General features: G+C 43.4%; 1 protein-coding gene across 2 annotated transcripts in view; it reads left to right on the forward strand.

Moving 5' to 3' along the window:
* LOC119169665 (vesicular glutamate transporter 3) overlaps positions 1 to 21454 on the forward strand; it is a 230896-nt gene that overhangs the window by 184266 nt on the left and 25176 nt on the right. For both annotated transcript variants that reach the window (XM_075887091.1, XM_075887090.1), the window contains exons 6-9: positions 2502 to 2588; positions 4095 to 4231; positions 5742 to 5873; positions 21014 to 21146. In XM_075887091.1, coding sequence (XP_075743206.1) covers positions 2502 to 2588; positions 4095 to 4231; positions 5742 to 5873; positions 21014 to 21146 — 489 coding nt within the window. The remainder of the gene's footprint in view (positions 1 to 2501; positions 2589 to 4094; positions 4232 to 5741; positions 5874 to 21013; positions 21147 to 21454) is intronic.

Genomic DNA, 21454 nt, shown 5'->3' on the forward strand with positions numbered 1-21454 from the left:
AAACATAATCCTTACACGCGTGTCATGTAAAAACATGACATACCACGCTCATAGCGTGCTCGCGGCCGATTCGCTAATTTCACATATACTAAATTTGGTATCACGTGACGTGAATAGATGACAATGGTAAACCACACATTCAAACATAATAATCATGACACGGAAGTCACGTACGGCATCATTTACCTCCACCTCGTAACGTTGTGCTGATTTTAAAGTGACATATCAACATTTGTCATTCGTGCTTCGCATATCATTGATTCCCACTGTACGTGGGATATGCCGGGGTTTTAAGTAAACATCAAAGTCAAGGCGAATTTTTTTTGGAGATTAGGTCACCAATACTCATCTCTGTAAGTTGTTTCACCAAATAAAACTATCTTGTTATGTAAGATTAACGTGCGCGGGTTTCCTCCTCAGTTGAAAAGAGTGCGTGCATGCCGCTCGTGTTGTCCGGCCGTGAAGGTTGCTACCTATTAGTACGACGACTAATACTACGTACATCGAGGACGTACGACCTACGGGATAGAGCGCTTCGCCCACAAAAAGTTAGAACTTGTTGATGAAAGTTGCCCTTCGGCACACTATCGACGCTTTCTTCAAACTGTTTACAAGCACGATAAACGAAGCAAAAAGAAGCTTTTAAATAAACACCCCCGCCCCGTCACAAAAACAGAACGAAGTGTGTAAACGCACACGCCAGTATCGACAGTGAATTTCAAGGCTGGGACACTCTGCGCTGAATAAGAAACTCAATTTTCCCGCATGTAGATTTGCTTTCTCTACATACCTGTCATAACACACTCGCATACAACACATATGTATGGATAATAATAAAAAAACATGACATGTGCACACTCTATATTTTGAATAGGAACTTCCCCTCAGGGTTCGTTTTAAATTAAGAAACGCCCAGCTTGTATCAAGTATTGATTGGTTCTTTTTTCAAAGTGTTTCGCGAAAGTTTGAAGCATTAATTTCCGCTTCTTTTAATGTCGGAGCGCTCCTTCACAAATATCTCGCTGCACTCATCACCGCCAGCCGTGCGTTTGATGGCATATTGTTCGGTATTCTTCAAAGCAAGAAGCAACGAAAACCCGAGCAGGCGCTGTGGTGCCGTACGGAACGTCCAGAACATATTGCTTTATCGTTGCGGCAGTCAGTTATCCCAGGAGATGAAGGATCTCTGCTGACGTCAACAAAATGGGAAATACAATGCTTCCGTTCGCGATCATTGTTTCTAAACTTGGCATTCTTGATTGCACGTTAACAACGTTACTTACTTGCATTTATTTATTGCATATTACATATATAATCTTTTCTGTATCTATAAGGACCTGAACTCGTTGATTACTCTCGTAAATGTGCGGCTCTCTTTAGTGAATATAAGCAGCGATCTACTCGATGGCAGCACTGAAGTAACTCCCTCGTGTCGGCATACATCATCGTTGCTCCTCGAGTCGCTAATAAAAATTTCAGGAATATGAAAAAAGAACAACGCCGGGACGAATACATAAGACCAGATGAGGACGGGGCACGCACTGTGACGACACGACACAGCGCACGTTCTGTCGTCATCTCGCCTTCTGTATTCGTTCCAGCGCTACCCCTTTCATTTCATTTATGAACCCAAACCAACTCGCCCACCTTTCTGTAATTCAGGAACAGAGACTTGTTCTGAGAGGTGCAGGATGTGGAGGTCCTGGGGGAGTCGCGAAATATCTACAGCAGTCTCCTTTAGGGGTGAAGCTCCTTAGGGTCGAGCCACATCTCCTGTGGAATGGTATGGATATCCATATCCATGTGGATATGCATGTTCATTTGTACGTCCATATGAATATCCACATGGATAGCGTATGGATATTCAATCAACGCGTCTAGCCATGTGGATATTTATATTAGCATACAAATAAAATCCATATTGATGTAGATATCTATATGGATATGGATATCCTTATATGAATTCATTAGTGGACATTCATAGGAATGTCCATAAGAATATCCTTATGGACATCTCAACACCACATGTGCACTGTGATTCATAAACAGCTTTGTTTATACTGTACACACGTGTTGTAACGTCTTTGCATGATCGAGTGGACAATGTACGGGGGTCAATGATCCCCTGGAGCTTCGCCCACTCGTCATCTTTCATTTCGTGTGTATGCAGTAATTTTTTTTGTGGCTGACATATTTTAAATGACTCGTTTTTATGTTTACCTTGGAAATTCGTACTTCCTGCACCCGAACCGTTGCGTTGCTTTTCTGATTTTGAGATCCTGTCGCAGCTTAGTGGAACGTCAGTATACTCTTAAACTTTAAGCACAAGCCACAAATATCGCTTTACTTCAGAGATGCACTAGGCTATAAAAAGTAGTGGATTATTCTAAAATCGTCTAAGCCATGTGACACTTTGACTTCGCCGTTTGCATTTAAGGGTACACAATCAAGCTGTCTCATTGCAGCCCTGGTATCAATGACATTTCTCATTGTCCTCGCAGGTCTTCATTTCGGCAGCTTACTTAGCTTTCAAATATTCTCCATATTCGAGAGTCTCTTCAGTTCTACAGCGGGGCTCTACTTCTACGGTGAGTGTTTTTTTTAATTTTATTTGACAGGTGGTAACCTTATTCTGTGACAATAGAGCATGTAGTTGAGATTATTTCATTATATACCAAGCATAGCACACATGTCAGCAAGTTATAAGCTGTGATTTTGATTATAGCACAGAATCTTCTATCGCCTGCTACACGCATCCCCACCTCTTGCCTTCAAAGAACAGGCAATGTCGAAGGCACAGTCGTTCTGCGATTGCTGGAGAGCTTTACAGAATCTTGCTAAAGGGAACGCGTAAGTGATTCAGCATACACAGGACAGGAAAGACGCCCAGGAAAGGCAGGAAAGCCTTTGTGTGCACTTCACTTTGAGCGGCTTCAGCGCTTCCTTTCCAAAGATGCCTAGCCGACTGACCCAACAACTCACTATATTTAGGCGTTAGTGAAGTCGGCACATCGCGCCAGGCAACTTGTGCATATCGCCAAGTCCACGGCACGATCTGCAAAGATACCGGCAGTGTCATGATGGATAGAGTAAATACGTTCTCAACGTTGCCTTTTTTATTTGTGGATCAACTGCGTCAGTCTTTATTCAGCGTTATAACTTACGTACGGTTCATGGTGCGAGCCTTTGCAGATGGCGAGGGTTGAAACGTGAGCTTATTGGTGATTCATTTAAAGAATTTGATGTCGCGCGAAGTGAAACACGGACACTAGAAGGCACATACGGGCCCCACACAGGGTCCTCCATATATACCTACACGTGTACTTGTTTCGTTTCGCACGACTTTAAATTCTTTCAAATTTCGTTTACCGTATTGACCTGAAGGTGGGTGTTTCTTTGTGTAGGCACAGCTTCGTGACTGCAGAGTGTTTCATTGTTTTTGAGGTGGTCACCACATGAATCAAGGAGAGCCACACCAAGAACGAACTGGAAGGAGACAACGAACAGAGACTTCATGTTGTGCCTTTTGCGTACTTGTCTCTCAAAGCGTACTTGTCCCAAGGTGTGGCATTTCGAAGACGAGTATTTCAATGGCGCAATCTTGCTCCTCCTGTAGTTGGTAGGCATCTAACATATCATATGACGCGTAATTTGCGTATGCCTGCAAAAGTGACAGGTACTTTAAGGGACGTAACATTTAGTAATTGTTGGTGTTCAACCTCCTAAATCTACCATAATATAGTGAGAAACACAAGGTCTAAAATTTTTCTTACTGTTTTTGATCAAGCTATAGATTGAGCAAAAGTATCATTTCATTTAAAGACAGTAAGTAAAAGTATTTTTTTACTTTGTCGAGAGAGAGAGGAAGATTGAAGTTAACGAGATGTCAGCTTATCGGCTTTTTTGATAAGTTGTGAAAGAGGGCTCGAAAAGAGGCCCGAGTTATATGAATCCCTAGTTTGACAAGCTCAATGTTGTACCGGTGCAAGAAAACATTGGTTTCTTTGTTGTGAGCATGCCTTGGGACGGCTTCAGGCCCTGCCGTAGTAGAGGACCTAGTACCATAAATCGTTAACAACTTTTTCTAAACACAGGCATGCTAGGTATCCTCTGGGTGTTGCCATGGTTCCTCCTCATATCCGAAACACCATCCAAGCATCCGGGGGTGTCGACGAGGGAAAAGATCTACATCATCGACTCGCTTCAGACACAGGAGCACATTCCTTTCTCGGTAATTCATTGTGCGGCATTTTTTCCCCTTCTTTTGTTACGCTTAGCATAGCTTCCTAAGGGAAAATAGAATATACAGGTAAGAGGAGTGTGGTGATGCTGACATGTGAAACAAAAGCATCTATGAAATTACGTCATAATAGAGATGGTAACAAAACCATCCGTCATTGAGTGCAGCCATCTGCCTCCTGAAATTGCCAGCGAGATGAATGTGGGCTAATTTATTGAGTTTATAGAAAGACATTCGCTTGCACTCTTGTTCTTGGTGTTTGTTGTTCTCAGGAATGTACTTGCTTCTATTTTTCGTTCTGTTTAGCATGTAGTGTTTTTAATTGCTGATTGAGTATTGTTGTTCCAGTGTCTTGATTCTAGCTGCCTAGCCGGGCCTAAACAGCTTATCCATTTTAATGTCTATGCCACCAGTCATGCGAATACTCTCAAAGTAAGACACTGTGGGGTTTTAGAAACCAAATGGAAAGGTAAACGGAAGGAAAACTTTGCATTAGGTACAGAAAATTGGAATGCTTTCAAAAACTTGGCTGGGTTCCTTTTTCCTCGACTTTTCCCACTCTTTTTTAGCTTCTATTCCTCTGATTCAGTGCTACTGAGGTGTCCTCATTTGGGGAACATTGACTGCTCTGCATTTAACCCCCGCCCCTCCCTGCTGAAAAGGCAGTATTTAGACCTATTCCACGTATGTGAACAGTGGTTCTAGGTGACCGAAGTGCTGTGCTCGGAGGCAGCTTTGCAGCTACCGTGTCAGTTGTCACGTGATAACAGAGGGTAGTGGCGAGCTTTGGGCTGGCCGGAGCCTATGCGCCGCAACATCACTACAAGCGCACTTGTGTCCCGACAATGTCTACCGCTGTTTGGAAACGTTGAGTAAGTTTACAGTGCTTTGTGAACTAGTTATTACGCGTGATTAAGCAACACAGGGTTACACTGTGTTATAGAAAATTGCGTCGCGGGCATGTGGCGATGTGAAAAAAATTAGGGGTGACCTTAATCATCGAGTTACATGTCTGATAGTAGCACTTGTACCTCGGATATCGTGTGCTCCTGTGTATTTCTTATTGGGTTAACACTGTGTTTCGCCCCTCTGCCGAAGCAGCTTTTTGGAGGCTGCTTCGAAATAAAAGCGTGTGGTTGAGGTGTGCTCCATCAGGTGACGCGACGGTCTCAGCTGGTCACAAAAAAGCATTTGCTCTTTCAGTGTACCTATTTATTTCGTGTTTCATAATTATCCTGACAGTTAATTGGTGAACTGATGCTTCGAGATTAGATACATCAAATATGACTCGGAACTTAAACCAGAACCATCGATTTAGTTGAAGTATTATATTTGTGCTACCTTTTATAAATATTCAGAAAACCAGAAGTGCTGGACCGGCAGGTAGGTGTGTCACTCATTGTTCAGGTCGATAATAAAGCCAACGTGTTGTAGAACGCTCGCAAAATCTTTCTGGTGAATTTTTCTTTGTATACTTCCATACTTTCCGGATCCCGAGCAGCAGCCAACCAGCGTTCCGATGCGCTCCATCCTGTCTTCGGGTCCCGTGTGGGCCATTCTGCTGGCGTCGTTCGGCCGCACGTGGACCTACAACACCCTGCTTCACATCATGCAGTGGTACTACAACGACGAGGTAAGAGTTCCTTCTACTCCAAGCCTTTTGTTGGATGCCGCGCTGTGAGCGTTGTAGTACTCTTATACGTAACAGCATTCGCGAGCGCCAGCCTCCACAGCACAAACAATGTAATCTGTAGTCGTTAAGCTAATGTCACGAATACTCAAGAAACATAACATCGTGTTGTTGGCCTAAATGATACGCAACATATGCGCAGGCCCTGCGCCGCAATACATAGTACTGACGAGCAACGATGGCTGCTCTGCTTTTTTATACCAAGACGGTGGCACTTCTTGACATCTCGTCACAAAAAACCACGTTGTTGAGCTGCTCTTTTTATGCAGAGCACGAGCGAAAAAAAAGGGAGATGACGGTTATCATTTTCATTTGAGAAAGAAAATGTGGCATTGAAGTCATATATGTATCAGGTTTAAATTATTCCGATGCTCTCGGCAAACGTGTCATGTTTTCATGCTGACAACTAATAGTGCAAAATACGACACCGGGTGAAAAGTGCACATAGTAATTTTTTTCTTTAGCTGTGCGTGCGAACGTGTGTGTGCGTGATCACGTATTCGTGTGTGTGCTGCGTGTGGCAATTGTGCGCATGAGTTGTCGTAGTGGGCAGGCTTCCTTTAACAAACACTTCATTAGTCTATCAGCATTATCTATAGACTATACTTTTCGGTGACGCTAAGAACGTCAGTTCCAGCGGCCCTGTAAGACACTACTGGCATAAGTCTATTGTCATCGCAGTTCTGGTTCGCCGCTACCACACGCTCTATTCGCTTGTTATTAACGCAACCAAGGCAGGGAATTTCGACTGAAATAAAAAAGGGAATGAGCTTACAAAAAGTAGAGAGAAAGTAGCTTCAGCGCGTGGTGTTTGTATGGGGGGGTGAATATATTGATTGATTGATATGTGGAGCTTAACGTCCCAAAACCAACATATGATTATGAGAGACGCCGTAGTGGAGGGGAAATTTTGACCACCTGGGGTTCTTTAACGTGCACCCAAATCTGAGCACACGGACCTACAACAATTCCACCTCCATCGGGGGTGAATATATGGTAATATAACTTTACATAGAAGAATTATTGATCTTCAAACGTGGCTTCACAAAAGCAAAGGTCCGAATTTCGCGAAGCTTAAGCTCCAGGCAGAAAATCATCTGCCACGAAGCTACAGCTCAGGTGAAATGTGTATACAAAGCTATTTTCAGCTGAAACCAAATTAAAGCAAGCGTTAAATGTAGCATTGTGCTATGTGCGATTGCTGGTAAGTTGGGCAAAACTCGCATATGCTTGAGCTTCACCTTCAAAAGTAGAATGCGATAGCGTAATGGGGGCCCATGCGAGTCCCTTTCTCAATAGCTAGCCTAACTTCGGTTTTTGGTGCATGCCTCAATCATACACATTAAAATTTTTTACACCCAGAAGGGTGTAAATGAGCTTGTCACATGGACGACACCCTAAGGGTGTTAATTCAGCACCTTCCAAAAAGGGTGCTTTTCCATGCACCCTTAGAATAGAGTGTACATGTAAAAAACTGTAGGGTGTTACGAAAACACCCTTAAAGAAGGGTGCCTTTAATGTCCTTCACTTTTTTAGCACCCACTAAGGAGGGTGCGAGAAGGGTGCACAAGGGTGTTGAGTGCCCTTGGCAGGGGTGCCAGTATTCCTTTAGACTGCACTAATAGATATCAGCATGCACTGATTACACACTACTTGAAGAAAGTGGGCCTGATTATCAATGGTGGGCCACCTGTCGAGCTCCATTCATTGCGTGTGGGCAAAAATATAAACACGTACAGTCGTTTATGAACTTCTGCTGGATCTATATATACTTCACAGTATATGCCTAATGCGCGTTACCGAAAACTAAGCCTTGCTGCCCTTGCATACTTTTATTTATTTAATTGGCAAATAACACTTATAAACTTTTCTTCTGCCACACAACTTTGTCAGCAGATGTGTAACATGTTCACGTATACGTACACTACACACGCAACAACTTATATGTTTATTGTATTTTTTCAGTTTCACTTCATTGACAATTCTCTGAAACGTACAATTACACTGATTTCAGTTTAGTATACTGCTTCAAGAACATAGAGACTACAAATGAAATACACGCCAATATATCCCAATAATTCTTTCAAGTATCTACAATCCCAGTAGTTTCCAGTTTAATACTCCTTCATGTACACAATCGGTTATTGGGAATGAAATACAGGCAAATATATACTTATAATTCTTTCAAATATATACAATCACCATGATTTCACTATATACGCCTTCATGTACACAATCATTCCCAAGAAGTGATGCACACGAAAATATATAGCGATAGTGTTTTCAAATGTATACAATCACAGTGGTTTACATTTTGTATTCCTGGATGTATAACAACTGGTTATGAGAAATGATGTACATGCAAACATATATGGGTTTTCGCACATATAACTTTAGCGAATACTTAAAAAACCAATACAATGATCAGAAACAGAATAAGCTAAAAACTAACACAAAACTGAGTCAAGACACACGAAAAACAAAATAGGTAATGCATAATTATGGCTAATGACACAGCTGGGTCATTTTATGCCAAATGTCCCAGCCATTTTGGCAACCATCTCAAATGTATTCCAAAAAACTTGTGGTGCATTGAAAATAGTAAACTTCTGGAATATTTAGGAGAGAAAAAATATTTGGTCTCGTGGCTGACTTCTGAACTTCCTGGAATGCCGTCTAGGTGTTGTATGTGAAAAATTTTATTTTAAAAGCACCGCTCCTCCATTCTATGCGAAACTCGGTCTACGTGTTACGTAACAAGAGCTTAATTTGTGCGAGTTGGTTCATCGTGGTTGTGTGCTTGTCACATCGCGACAACTTCAGGAAGAGACAGAAAGGACAGGAAAGAGCACCGACTCTCAACTGAATTTAATGAATGTGCTACGAGCGCTTTTATACGGAGTACAAGAACAGTGCTCATGCGCGACGACACGCGTGACCACTACAAAATATTCTTAACTGAGAAAAGAATACTCCCTCTCGGAAAGGATAAGTGAACGTGTAGTGATGCGCTGATCATTGGTCTTCCTGATAAAAAATACTTCTACAAACTTTGAATTTGCATTAAGTAAACCTATTCTCATGACAAATGGTGCAAATTGACTATTCCTGTTGCTGTTTAGTACACACACTTTTGAAAGCTTGCAAGGGGTGGAAAACAACACGTTAATATTGTATCTGCCGGCTATTTTTTTAATTGTGAAACACGTTATATGGTATAACATGCAAAGGTTTTGGTCATTGTTTTTTTGTTGGTCCTGTCTTCTTTAACTTTACTTTCTGCAGGAGGGTTTCGCAAACGGGTGTGATGATTCTGTTGGCATATCCAGCATCTTTTAGTCTTTTATTCTGGTTTTGAAACCTGACCTCACCCTTGTGCTAACATGACTTCTGAAGGGTGGCCTGAATACATGTGGTGTCGATTCCTCTTTTTACCGATTTTGAATGCCCACTATCAAAAGGCAGAACATTCTTAGCACTCCTGGGCTGATAGCACCAGCCAATACCACAACAGCATCATCACACTCGTTTGCGAAACCCTCCTGCAGAAAGTAAAATTAAAGGAAACAGGACCAAAAGAAAAAGAAAATGACCAATTATGTTTGCATGATACACGATACTACGTACATAAGATGTCTCACAATTTTGGAAAAGAGCCAGCAGATATGGCATTGTTGTGTTCCACCCCTTTCAAGCTTTCAAAAGTGCATGTACTTACAGCAACAGGAATAGTCAATCTTGCTCCATTCGTCACTAGAATAGGTTTACTGAATGCCATTCTAATCTGTATGAGATAGCGCTAACATGTGGAAAAGTAAAGATAAGACAAACTGGGCAATGCTTCAATGATCGAGCAAGACAGCAAGCTTTAAATGTTAAGAACGGCTATAGTAGTCTCATGGCCGGACACCGTAAAGAATGTAAGTGCAGTCCTAGGTTTCATGAAACACGGTTTTTGAAAAAAAAAGCAAGCAGAAAAAATGAGAGATTTTAGAACTTTTTATCAGGAAGGCGAAGAATCAATGCATCAGTACACCTTCACTTATCTTTTCCGAAAAAGAGTATCCTTTTCTCAGTTGAAAATTATTTTGTCACGGTCACACATGTGTTGTTGCAGATGAACCCTCTTCTTATGCTCAGTATAAAAACGCTCGTAGCACCTTCAATAAAATTCAGTTGACAGCGCTCTTTCCTGTCCTTTTTGTGATAAGATTTTTATTATAGAAAGAACTTGATTTTCTTACAATTTAGGTATAATGATGAGTTTTCATTGTATCTCAACATGAAGCAAATTGCATCTCAATACAGACAAAAATCACGATTTTGTGAAATGCATAATATTTTCTCGTATATTTCTGCAGCTTGAGAGGTCTAAAGATATTTTTTCCTTAAAATATACTTTTTGTGAAGTAAGTATTTACTGCTCAGATATTCATACAAAGTGCAATATAGCAATGAAAATGTAAAGATAACACATTTTGGCTTGGTTCTTGGAAGCGAATGTGGCAAAAAAATTGCACTAATATTATTGAGCTTGAAATACCTTACACAAACACATTTACTTAACATGTAGACCAAATTTGTTTTAGAAAAAATAAGCGGTAGTTTTAAAATGAAATTTTCCACAAACAGCACACAGACGGCATTATGCCAGGAAGTTCAGAAGCCAGCCACGTGAACAAAACTTTTTTTCTCGCTGAAATATTCTAGCAGTTCACTGTTTTGAATGCAGTAAGAAAGCACTTTTTGTTTTTGAAATACATTTCAGATGGTCGTCAAAGTGAATGGAACGTTTGGCATGGAATGGTCCAGCTATATTTAAGCAAAAAACTTACACAAATAACAATATCTGTTCATCTACCATGACCACACTAGAAAAAGTTGTTCGGGCATTGTGACACTTAAATTTTCAGCGTCGTATTGCCTGAACAACTTCTTTGATAAACTCCAAACTCACGCCGAGAAAAAGCCGCTCTATCACGGTGGTCGTTAAAGGCTTTGCGTCCATAGACAATGTTGAAAATAAAAAAAAAATCAACTCATCAGTGCTGTCACTCCTTCTTCGTCATTACTGACACGGAAGATTTTTTGGACATTCACGTGGAGGTTCAGGAACTAGGCTTGCTCTAGGCTGGGGACGGGGTAGACTACGCAGGGCGTCAGCGGCACCCTCTCGTCCTGTAATAAGAGCAAATATCACTTCTCATAAAATAATGTTCGTGCTGTTCTGGCAGCACCATATATGAAGAATGTGTAGTGTGTATCCTTTGAAATGGCGTGTAATTGACATTACACTGAACTCGAAGCATACAACCCATACATTTCAATAATTTCATATGATAAAGATGGTTTTTCAGCATACAGCCAATTCCCGAATTGAGGTGAAGTGTAAGGCTACAGCTCAAAAATGGCACTTATGAAAGCCTGAACTCACCTAAGAATCAAGTTTCTGATAGGGTAGTGAGCGAGTGTGAAAAACAATTCTTAAAGTACAACGTTCAGAACATGTAGCATTAATGAAAACGCACAATAAACTTACCTCTTCATGTACAAACAGTGAAGGCATCTCTGCTTTCTCTTTTACATGAGAACAAATGATCTTGGGCGTGGCACTAGCGAAGAGGTCTGCGAAAAAAGTAAAAAAATTACTGACTTTAATCATGCCTCTAACAATTCGAGGAATTGTGACAATTCAGCAATCAGTGCGATTCTGACTGCCTCTATAAGGGCATCAAAATTGAACAATTTTCTTGTTCTTTCTACCCTCACAAAAAGCTCCGTCCATGGCATCTAATCCAAATTTGACGCTGTGCTTCCTAATTGCCTGCTTTCTTGACGTAGTGCTGCGAACATGTATTTTGTGCACCTTATCTAGCACAGAAATTTGTCGTCTATAACTCAATAATTTTAATTCATTGTAATTTGATAAAAGATGTGATAGCTCGTCTGGTTTTTAAAGAGTTGCGGGCCTGCAATAGGCACTGCCTAGCACGTATGAAAGTATTTGTTTTTTAAAAAAATTCTTCAAAGCTTGCTTTCAGATAAAGCGTCTGGCATATTTCGACAACCATGCCCATCCTCTGATGGCAATCAGGGGCACGCTATTAGCGATTATTGACCACGGGATTTACAAACGTAACCCGTGCCTAAATACTCAGATAAACACAATCAAGCAAGTAGGAGCGCTCGAACGACACCAACGCGCGCGGACGCAGTCTATACGTTGCATCAGCCATGGCTTATGCTAGAGCTACCATACATAGCTCCCACAGTCTCGTATACTCTCTCGATTCTGTTATAACGACGAACGTTATCACAGATGAAAGCAAAGCACGAAAATAGCAAACAGAAACGAGGAAAAACAACGCACGGCGATGGCCACAACAACGTGCCTTTGGAAGTATACTAGATCTTTCCCTGTTGCTGGTGACACGTGTCCTAAATATTTTAAAAGACCAATGCGCACGTGCTGGGAGCATCGCGGCATATCAGCACCTCAAATCATACCATCTTTAAGCAAAAAAAAAGCCATTTCGTACAGTGTGCTTCTGTATAAATTTTTCTGTTTCTTTTTTTTACGCTTACACCTATAGAAGCACGTTGCACATTTGAGTATTAGTAGAAATGTTATTACGATGTAGCCTAAAACGCATCTTGAAACAATATCAATCACTTTGAGCAGTGTAGAGACAATGTGTGATCAGCAAATAATCGGGCCCTTGTTAAGTGATCACATCACTCACTGTATGAGTGATGCAGGCACTTACACAACATCGCGCATAGCAGTGTGAACTCGTTAAGTCACACGTTTAATCGGGCATCTGCAACAGGCCCACGAATGCATGCTGTTGTAAATGGCTGGCAGCCTACTTCGGCAGAGCTACTGCAGGCGCCCAGCTAGCGCTGTATGATTACTACCTACGAAAACAGTACACTCTCCGTTAACAGGCCCACGTTGTCTGTGTCCGCTGCTCCATGAATATTCCTTAATCCGAGCGTCACTTCGAACACGGTGTCATGCGTGATCACTATTGAAGGTGCGCCATTTCGCTAGAACTCACACAGCGACCAAGACCCCAGACCAACCCAATGCATTTTAAAGACGGATGAGACAGAGAGCAACGTTAAGAGAGAGAAGGAGGAGGCACTGGCGGCGGCGCCGCAGCTGTCGACTCAGGTGTTCTGTGACGCAACTATTCGCTTATCTACACCGCCATTGCGGGGGCAAGGCTGGCCCGGGTGAACAAGAGCCCCGTGTACATGGACGCGACGGGGGCGGGCTGAGTTGAGTGACGGGTTCAGCTTACCTCGACGCGCCCGAGTGTATATGAACTCGCACGGACGAGTTGAGGTGAGCGGTGATCGCAGCGACGCTTTGCGTCGAGGCGAGCTGAAAGCCCGTCTTCCGGTACCGGTTTCCGCTCCTCCAAGCCTGCGCTAGAGTGTACTAGCTTCTAGTACACTCTACCTGCGCTCTCGCCGCTGTGGGCTGCGGTTGTTTACGCAGTTGTCGCTCCGCCACCGCGATGGCTGTCTTGGTATTTTTTCTCAGTTTGCACCAGCTGTACTTTATGGTTGTGTTGGTGTCTTGGCTAACACTGCACAACTCGATGGCAGCAGTGGTTCTGTTGCGGCACAGCGCTCGCCGCATGCGTATCCGCAGCCTTATGTCCTTATTTTTTTGCCGCTTGCTATCGAGCAAATCACTCAGTTTTTTCTCGTTGACTAAAGCTAGCAACGTCGTTATTTCATCATCTGTCCACATGGTGCGTGGAGCCCGCGAGGATGTCATCGTGCCTAGCGCGCGCGTACCGGCCGACAGAGAAAGAGCAACGTCGGAGTGATGGGGAAGCGGAGACCGCGACGGGCGGGAGAGGTCACGAGCCGTCAACTCAGCGCGACCGGTTATACATGTCCTTTCTGAGCGCGGCGAGTTCGGTGAACCTACCACCTGTCTCCGGGTCGACGGGACTCGCCGCGACGACTCTCCGCCCCGACGCGTCCGCTTATACATGGGGAGGGCGAGTCCAGAAAACTTGTTTATTTCTACTCAACGCGCCCTCGTGGGGTCAATATAAACGGGCCTAAGGTGAGCGGGAAACCCGCCAAGAGGGCGCTGAAAGGCAAACGCTATGCGCATATGGTGGGTGGTGGTTCGACACGGAAGGAAATCGAATTGCGCTTCAAGAATGACTACTTGTAAATGGCAACTCTCCTTCCACCACGCCGCACAGCGGCGCAGGTTATTTACCAGCCTCGGGTTCTTTGAGTGTTTCACGGAATGCGATTGCAGTGGGCGAAAAACAGTGAAGCAATACCTGCGGAAAACAAAGTGCACCCTGTAATGGCCAGAAACAATAATTATTTCGTCCTCGGTGGCATTAGCGGGAGAGCATCGCTACACCTTTTTTCAGAGGAATTTCTTTTCGCATTGTCCGTGTCTGGCGATTCCTCGTATGGAGCCGCAAACACTGAATGCGTAGTTGAAGCTGCAACAAATCAATTCACAGTCGCGGATGTTTAGAAGGCTTGTCACGCACCACGAAACGTGCCGAGGTTGTTATAACAAACTTTTTGCTGACCACATATGATCAGCACATAATTCCATATGGTTGCCCAATGAGCTAGCTAAGCACCTGTAGCTAAGGCAGGGCACGTTCTTGTAAAATGTTGTTAATATAAACGATGGTTGTGCATAAGTGCAGTGACAGTTTTCCGTGTGAATTGGTCATAACCCACGTTTTCGAGCGTAGAAGCGCCTCAGCGTACCTAATCAGCTACCACAGCAAGTTGGTAAGCAATGATGAGGTACGAGAATGTGCAGCTGTTTTCCATGTACTGCATAGTCCGTGTACAGTGCGTTGACCACCGCCCTTCTTTAAGCCACCTCCCATATAGACTCCCAGTCTGAACAGGTGTGGGACCTTAAACACTAAGAAGCTGTGCCCCCCCCCGCACGCGCGCACACACACACACACACACACACACACACACACACACACACACACACACACACACACACACACACACACACACACACACACACACACACACACACACACACACACACACACACACACACACACACACACACACACACACACACACACACACACACACACACACACACACACACACACACACACACACACACACACACACACACACACACACACACACACACACACACACACACACACACACACACACACACACACACACACACACACACACACACACACACACACACACACACACACACACACACACACACACACACACACACACACACACACACACACACACACACACACACACACACACACACACACACACACACACACACACACACACACACACACACACACACACACACACACACACACACACACACACACACGAAATTCGAGGGCGCACGGGCTAATACACACGCATACTTATTCACAGACACACACGCATACACGTATATACACATACGGTCACACACACACGCAACCATAAACGCACGCATGCATTGGCGTACACATGTGCACAGGCACGCTTAACACAAGCACGGACTCGCACATACACGCGCGCGCACAAATGCACGGGTGTACACACATTCGCACTTACACACGAACACGTGCACAGGCTCACGCACACACACCCATACTCGGGGGAACATTATCATTATGTTCCTGTCTATCAGTTACGTAGTTAATTAGTTATTAGTTAATTGCCACTATAGATGAAACGCGATTTGCTTCTGCTGGCATTCTTCTGTATTCGGAGAGCACCTTTACACATTCTAAGTCAATCAGGCCGTCATTTAAGGCAAGGTCCACATATTCGTGCAGTAGCTACGCCGCTCGGCCGCCAATTCGTAGGTCGCCGGTTCGTTGCCGGCCGTGGCAGTCGAATTAAGACGCAGGCGAAAAGTTAGAAGCCTGTGCACTTTGCAATATCACTGCCCATTAAAGAACACCAAATGGTCAAAATCGCTGGAGCTTTCCACTACGACGACCCTCATAATCGATTGATTGATTGATTGATTTGTGAGGTTTAACGTCCCAAAACCACCATTTGGTTATGAGAGACGCCGTAGTGGAGGGCTCCGGAAATTTTGACCACCTGGGGTTCTTTAACGTGCACCCAAGTGTGAGTACACGGGCATACAACATTTCCGCCTCCATCGGAAATGCAGCCGCCACAGCCGGGATTTGATCCCGCGACCTGCGGGTCAGCAGCCGAGTACCTTAGCCACTAGACCACCATGGCGGGGCGACCGTCATAATCATATCGAGGTTTTTGAGACGTGAAATCCCAAATATTATAATTATGTGTTCTTCTTTTACTGCATATTCCATCTGATTAATCGTCACCTACACGCTTCTCAGGCACAAAAGCACCCTTAGAGCCTATTTTAGGGTGCTATTGAGCCAAGCCCCCAAACAAAGGGGTGCTTTTATCAATCGACCATTTAAGGGTGCTAATGGGTGTTGCAAATGGCGCTTTCTCGTAAAAGCACCCTTTTTAGACCCTTTTGGGTGTGAAATTTTTTATTGTGTACCGCTAGAAAGCCAACGTCTCTGCACGCAACATTGGCCATTTTAAATATATTCTAGAATGTCCATATGTAGGTAGGGTTGCGTAGAGCTCATTAAGCCATGATTATTCCTTTTGCGAATAAGCAAAAGGCCTGCGTTTTCAAGCAGATGAAGTTATTTTCACTCTTCTCAAGTGCAAGTGTGGCTCTGTGGTCCTCAGTACTAACTTTAGTCTCCTGGACCGCGAGCAAGTCAAGGTCTTCTTTTTCTTGCATCAAGCGTTTCAACTGGTACTGTTTGCGACGCGTTCCGTGACCACGTACATTCAGCGTACCAATGCGTAAAGGCGCAGTCATGCTAGCCATGTTCATGACAAAGATGAAAACTACAATGCTGCGCTTACCATGTCTCGTATACCGTGCAGTGGGAAAACCGGGGTCTTATGCGTCTTGATCATGTCCCCGAACCGGCGACGATGACGCCGGTTTGGTACTGAGGACGCGACTGATAGCTTGGTAGCAGAATTTTCATTGCGGTATAATGCGTGTGTGAGCTATGCAGTGGGAGCATCAGCCGGATGTATTATTTTTGTCAAGAACTCTCTTGGTATTGTAGTGGAAGAGGTCAAAAGTCGCCTACATGGGCGTTTTGTTTTGTGGGACTTTTGTTACGGGGACACTAAATTTAGAGTTATCTGTGTATACGCACCTACAAATTCGAGAGACAGATGTTTGTTTTTTCGGGAAATGCAAGCGTACTTTGAATGTCAGAAATGTGTGATTCTGTTGGGTGACTTCAATTGTGTTTTGACCCTAGAAGATTGCACGTATACTGCTAAATTAGGTGATGAAAGCGTTAGTTTGCTTAGAGACAGCCTAATAAGTACTTTTTACATGACGTAGCTCTGCTTGCGAAGGGTGGCAGTCGCCAACACTTCACACATTTTCAAGGTTCGAGTCACGCACGACTAGATCGAGCATATGTTTGTTCTGAGATAGTACCTTTATGTCACAACTATGACGTTTATGCTGTTTCCTTCAGTGATCACTGCTTAGTCTCGTTTGAGATAGGTAGAAAGTGCAAAAAGAAGGTTGTATGGAAAACATGGAAACTGAATACCAAGATAATTACGCACGAAGGGTTTGTAGATAAGACAAAGAAGGAAATCGAGAATTTTTTCAAAAACCGAGAAAGGAACGCCACGAAAAAATGGGAATTATTTAAGCAAAAGATAAAAATGAAGGCAATAGAGTGTGGTTGCTACATGCAGTATCAAGCTCGAAAACAGGAACGTGAGCTACGGGCAGAGCTAAATGATTTGGTGAAAATTGAAGCAGAAAACCCGGGCTTATTTAAACATCAACTGCAGGTTGTCAAAAACAAAATTGAATGTCTTGAAAAGATAAATATAAAGGCGCAATTATACGACCAAGAGCTGAGAGATACCTCGTGTGTGAAGCCCTGACAAAGCGAGCCTCGTCAGATGAAAAGGCATATGCGCGAGCTGACGACATACTAGAGATAGAATGGAATGGTAAAATATTGAGAGAACATAAAGATATGAAAGCTTTTGAAAACTGTTATCAGGACTTGTTTGCTTATCGCGAACCAAGGGAGCCGGGTTTCGTAGATGAGTTCTTGATAGAAATGCCGACACTTAATGCTGAGGACACAAATTTATTGGAAACGTCTATTAGTATAGGGGAAATTGAGAAGGCTATCGATGATCTTGGCATGGGCAAATCACCTGGTACAGATGGCATTAATGCCGCCTTTTACAAGGCGTTCAAGGAGGATATGGCCGCCGCATTGCATGAGGTTTTTTCAGAGTCTTAAGATCGCGGAACTCTGCCTCCATCGTTTAATTGGGCACACACTGTGCTGATTCCTAAAGGGAAAGAGCAACATGTTTTACGCAAAGTGACAGGATACAGGCCAATCACGCTAGAAAACGTAGATTATAAAGTGTTTATGAAAGTTCTGTTTAGGAGGTTGCAAGGAGTTATATACAAGTTGGTCGGGTCACATCATACTTGCGGCATCAAGCGTAGGAGCATATTCACGAATATTCATGTTGCCAGGAGCATTTTAGAGTATTGTGACACTGGGCTTCTAAAAGTAGCTATGTTGCAAATTGATCTAGCCAAGGCTTTCGACATGGTTCCACACAATATACTCTTCACGCTAGCTGAGTACGTTGGTCTTGGTGCGATCATATGTAAAGGTATTAGATTGGCATACAAAAGTTCCACCACAAGTTTATTGTAAATGGAGAACTCTCACAGCGCATACAAGTACTTCCCTCCGTGTTCCAGGGGTGTCCTTTAAGTCCTTTGCTTTTCGCTCTATATTTTGAGCCACTGTGTCAGAAAGTTATTCACCACACGGTATTAATGGTTTCAGGTTGCAGTCATGTGAAGTGCGTGTTTTGGCATACGCCGACGATATTGCCTTTTTTGCTGTTGATAGAGAGAGTGTCACTTCGTTATTAAATATCACTCAAAGGTTTTGTGACACGAGTGGAAGTTTTATGAACAAAGAGAAAAGCATTGGTTTATGGCATGGTGATTGGGATCTTACGCCCAGTTTCTTTGGAAATATTCAGTGGCTCACGACACCTAGTCGTTACCTAGGGGTACCATTACACAGGCATCAAGACAGTGAAGCATTTTGGCTTGGAAAGGCTGAAAAACTGCGCCGAAGGATGGGGCGGTCGTGGCTTATCAATTTTCTCTTGGTCAGCTGTATGCAACGTGTTTCTGGCTGCTAAAATAATATACCTTTTGCAAGTACTTAGTTGTACGCATAAAAGCATTCACGAAGTCCACAGGATCATCGCCACGTTCATCTGGAGCTCTACGTGGGAGAGAACATCTAGAACGAACTTGTTTCGGCGAGTTAAGCAAGGAGGGCTGTCTCTGTGCCATCTGTTTCTTTACCAAGCAATATCACGTTTCCTGCTCATTAGAGACCAGAGAGACTCTTTTTTGTGTTCTTTATTTCAAACAACGCTGTTACACCCCAAGCCTGACTTCTTTGTATCTTCAGCCCCCTTCCTATTCCCCCAGCGTAGGGTAGCAAATCGGGCATGTACCCGGTTCACCTCCCTGCCTTCCCTCTTGTTGTTTATCCCCCCCCCCCCCCCCCAGACAGGCGAGAACGACACACCTTCTCACCGTTCTTGCGCGAAGTTGTGTTCTCATATCGTTTCTTAAGGGCGAGGTTTTCGATAGATTACCTATCTAATGTGAAAAGAAAGCGCCTTATGAAATACCTAATACAGAATGTTTTTTTTCTGTGCCCCTGTACCGTTCAGAGTATGAAAAATCATATGGTCATGACGTACTAAAGTGAGTGAAAAACATGTGTATACCACCCAATGTGAAAAGCTTCTTTTTTAAACTTCATACGGGAACCTTGCCAGTAAAAACGTGGCTTGAAGAGAGAGGGATGTATGTACCATGGGGAATCAGCTGTCTCCTGTGTAACAAACCTGAGACCATTGAACATGTGTTTATTGATTGTAAGAACGCTATTTTCTTTCGGAACATTTTACAGAGGACTTTAAAAAAAGATTTACCTCTTACTTCATATTAAATTCGTTTTTTGCCTTGTGATAGTTCTGTGCAAAATTTGGATGTTATATTTTTACTTGGTCTTCATTCGGTTTGGCGTAGTATGCTATCGTACAGACACTGTGATTTGAGAGTTCTATCCGTTAATGAGTGTTTCGTGGAAGCTGTTATAAAAGTGCGAGATGTGTATAAGACTACCGACTGTGTTGAAGATGCAATATCTTTGTTTGACACGTTATCACGCATGAAACACGTGTGATAGTGATTGTCATATTAGCTTGACCTGTAAGTCAAGAAGGCAATAAAGAAAAAAAAAAGTGTGGCTTTGCGGTAGAACACCCGATTGCCACGTAAACGATTTGCGTTCGAATCTTACTCAGGCCTAGGATCTTTATTATACATTTGATTTCGATCCTTCTCGATTTTTCGGTCACGCAGAAGATGATGACTTTTTGCTCACAAGCAACGATGCCGCTGCCGACACCAGAACTTCTGCGAAACGAGTGCTTGAACGTTATCGCGTTATTATCACGTTTTCGCCGACTGGAGGCATCGGGACAGATAAGTTCGTCTGAATGTGTGGCTTTCCGATTGCGATGACCGTAATGCCGTAAAGTCGCTCGTAAATAAAGTAGTTGATGCTCAGAAGCGCAGCCTTAAGAGAAGGCCACATCTCAAGGTGATGCTATATTTGACCTCATGGAGATAGTATTTTTTGCGGGTAGTTATTGAGCCGGTTTTACACTAATAAATTAAAGATTAAGGCTCGATTCACATTCCAAGAAAGATGAAAGTAATTGAACATTACTTCGGATATGGTCATACTTTAATACTTTATGGCAAACTTCAGCGATAAATCACATGCTTAGCGTGAACGTTTGTGATGGCTGGCATTTTTCAAACGTTGTGATGATTTTCAGCATCCCCGTACTCTTTGGTTCGCAGATTTGCATAAGAAATATTTTCCTTCATTATTTAACAGATCCGGTACGCAAAGGAGATCCCTTACTTCCTGATGATGGTATCCGTTGTCGTGAGCGGTTTTGTCGCCGATGGACTCCAAGAAAAAAACCTCATGACGACGTCGACTGTCAGGAAGACGTTTGGCGGTACAGGTAAGAGCCTCCCGAATTGAAGCTCAGTACATTCTGTTGCACTACGACAAATGATTCTTAACCGCAAGGTATCTCTGACCAGGTCGCGGGATCAAATTCCGGCCGCTGCGGCAGTACTTTCTGTGGAGGCAAACACGCTTGAGGCCTGTGTGCTTAAATTTAGGTGCACGTTAAAGAACTGCGGGGGTTCAAATTTTCGGAACCCTCCACTATGGCGTCCCTCATGATCATATCGTGGTTTCGGGGCGTTAAATAGATCGACAACTACCTAGAACTTGAAATCCGGTGACTGCACACATGAAAAGATT

This window comes from Rhipicephalus microplus, chromosome 2, assembly GCF_043290135.1.
Source record: "Rhipicephalus microplus isolate Deutch F79 chromosome 2, USDA_Rmic, whole genome shotgun sequence".
Lineage (NCBI taxonomy): Eukaryota > Metazoa > Arthropoda > Arachnida > Ixodida > Ixodidae > Rhipicephalus > Rhipicephalus microplus.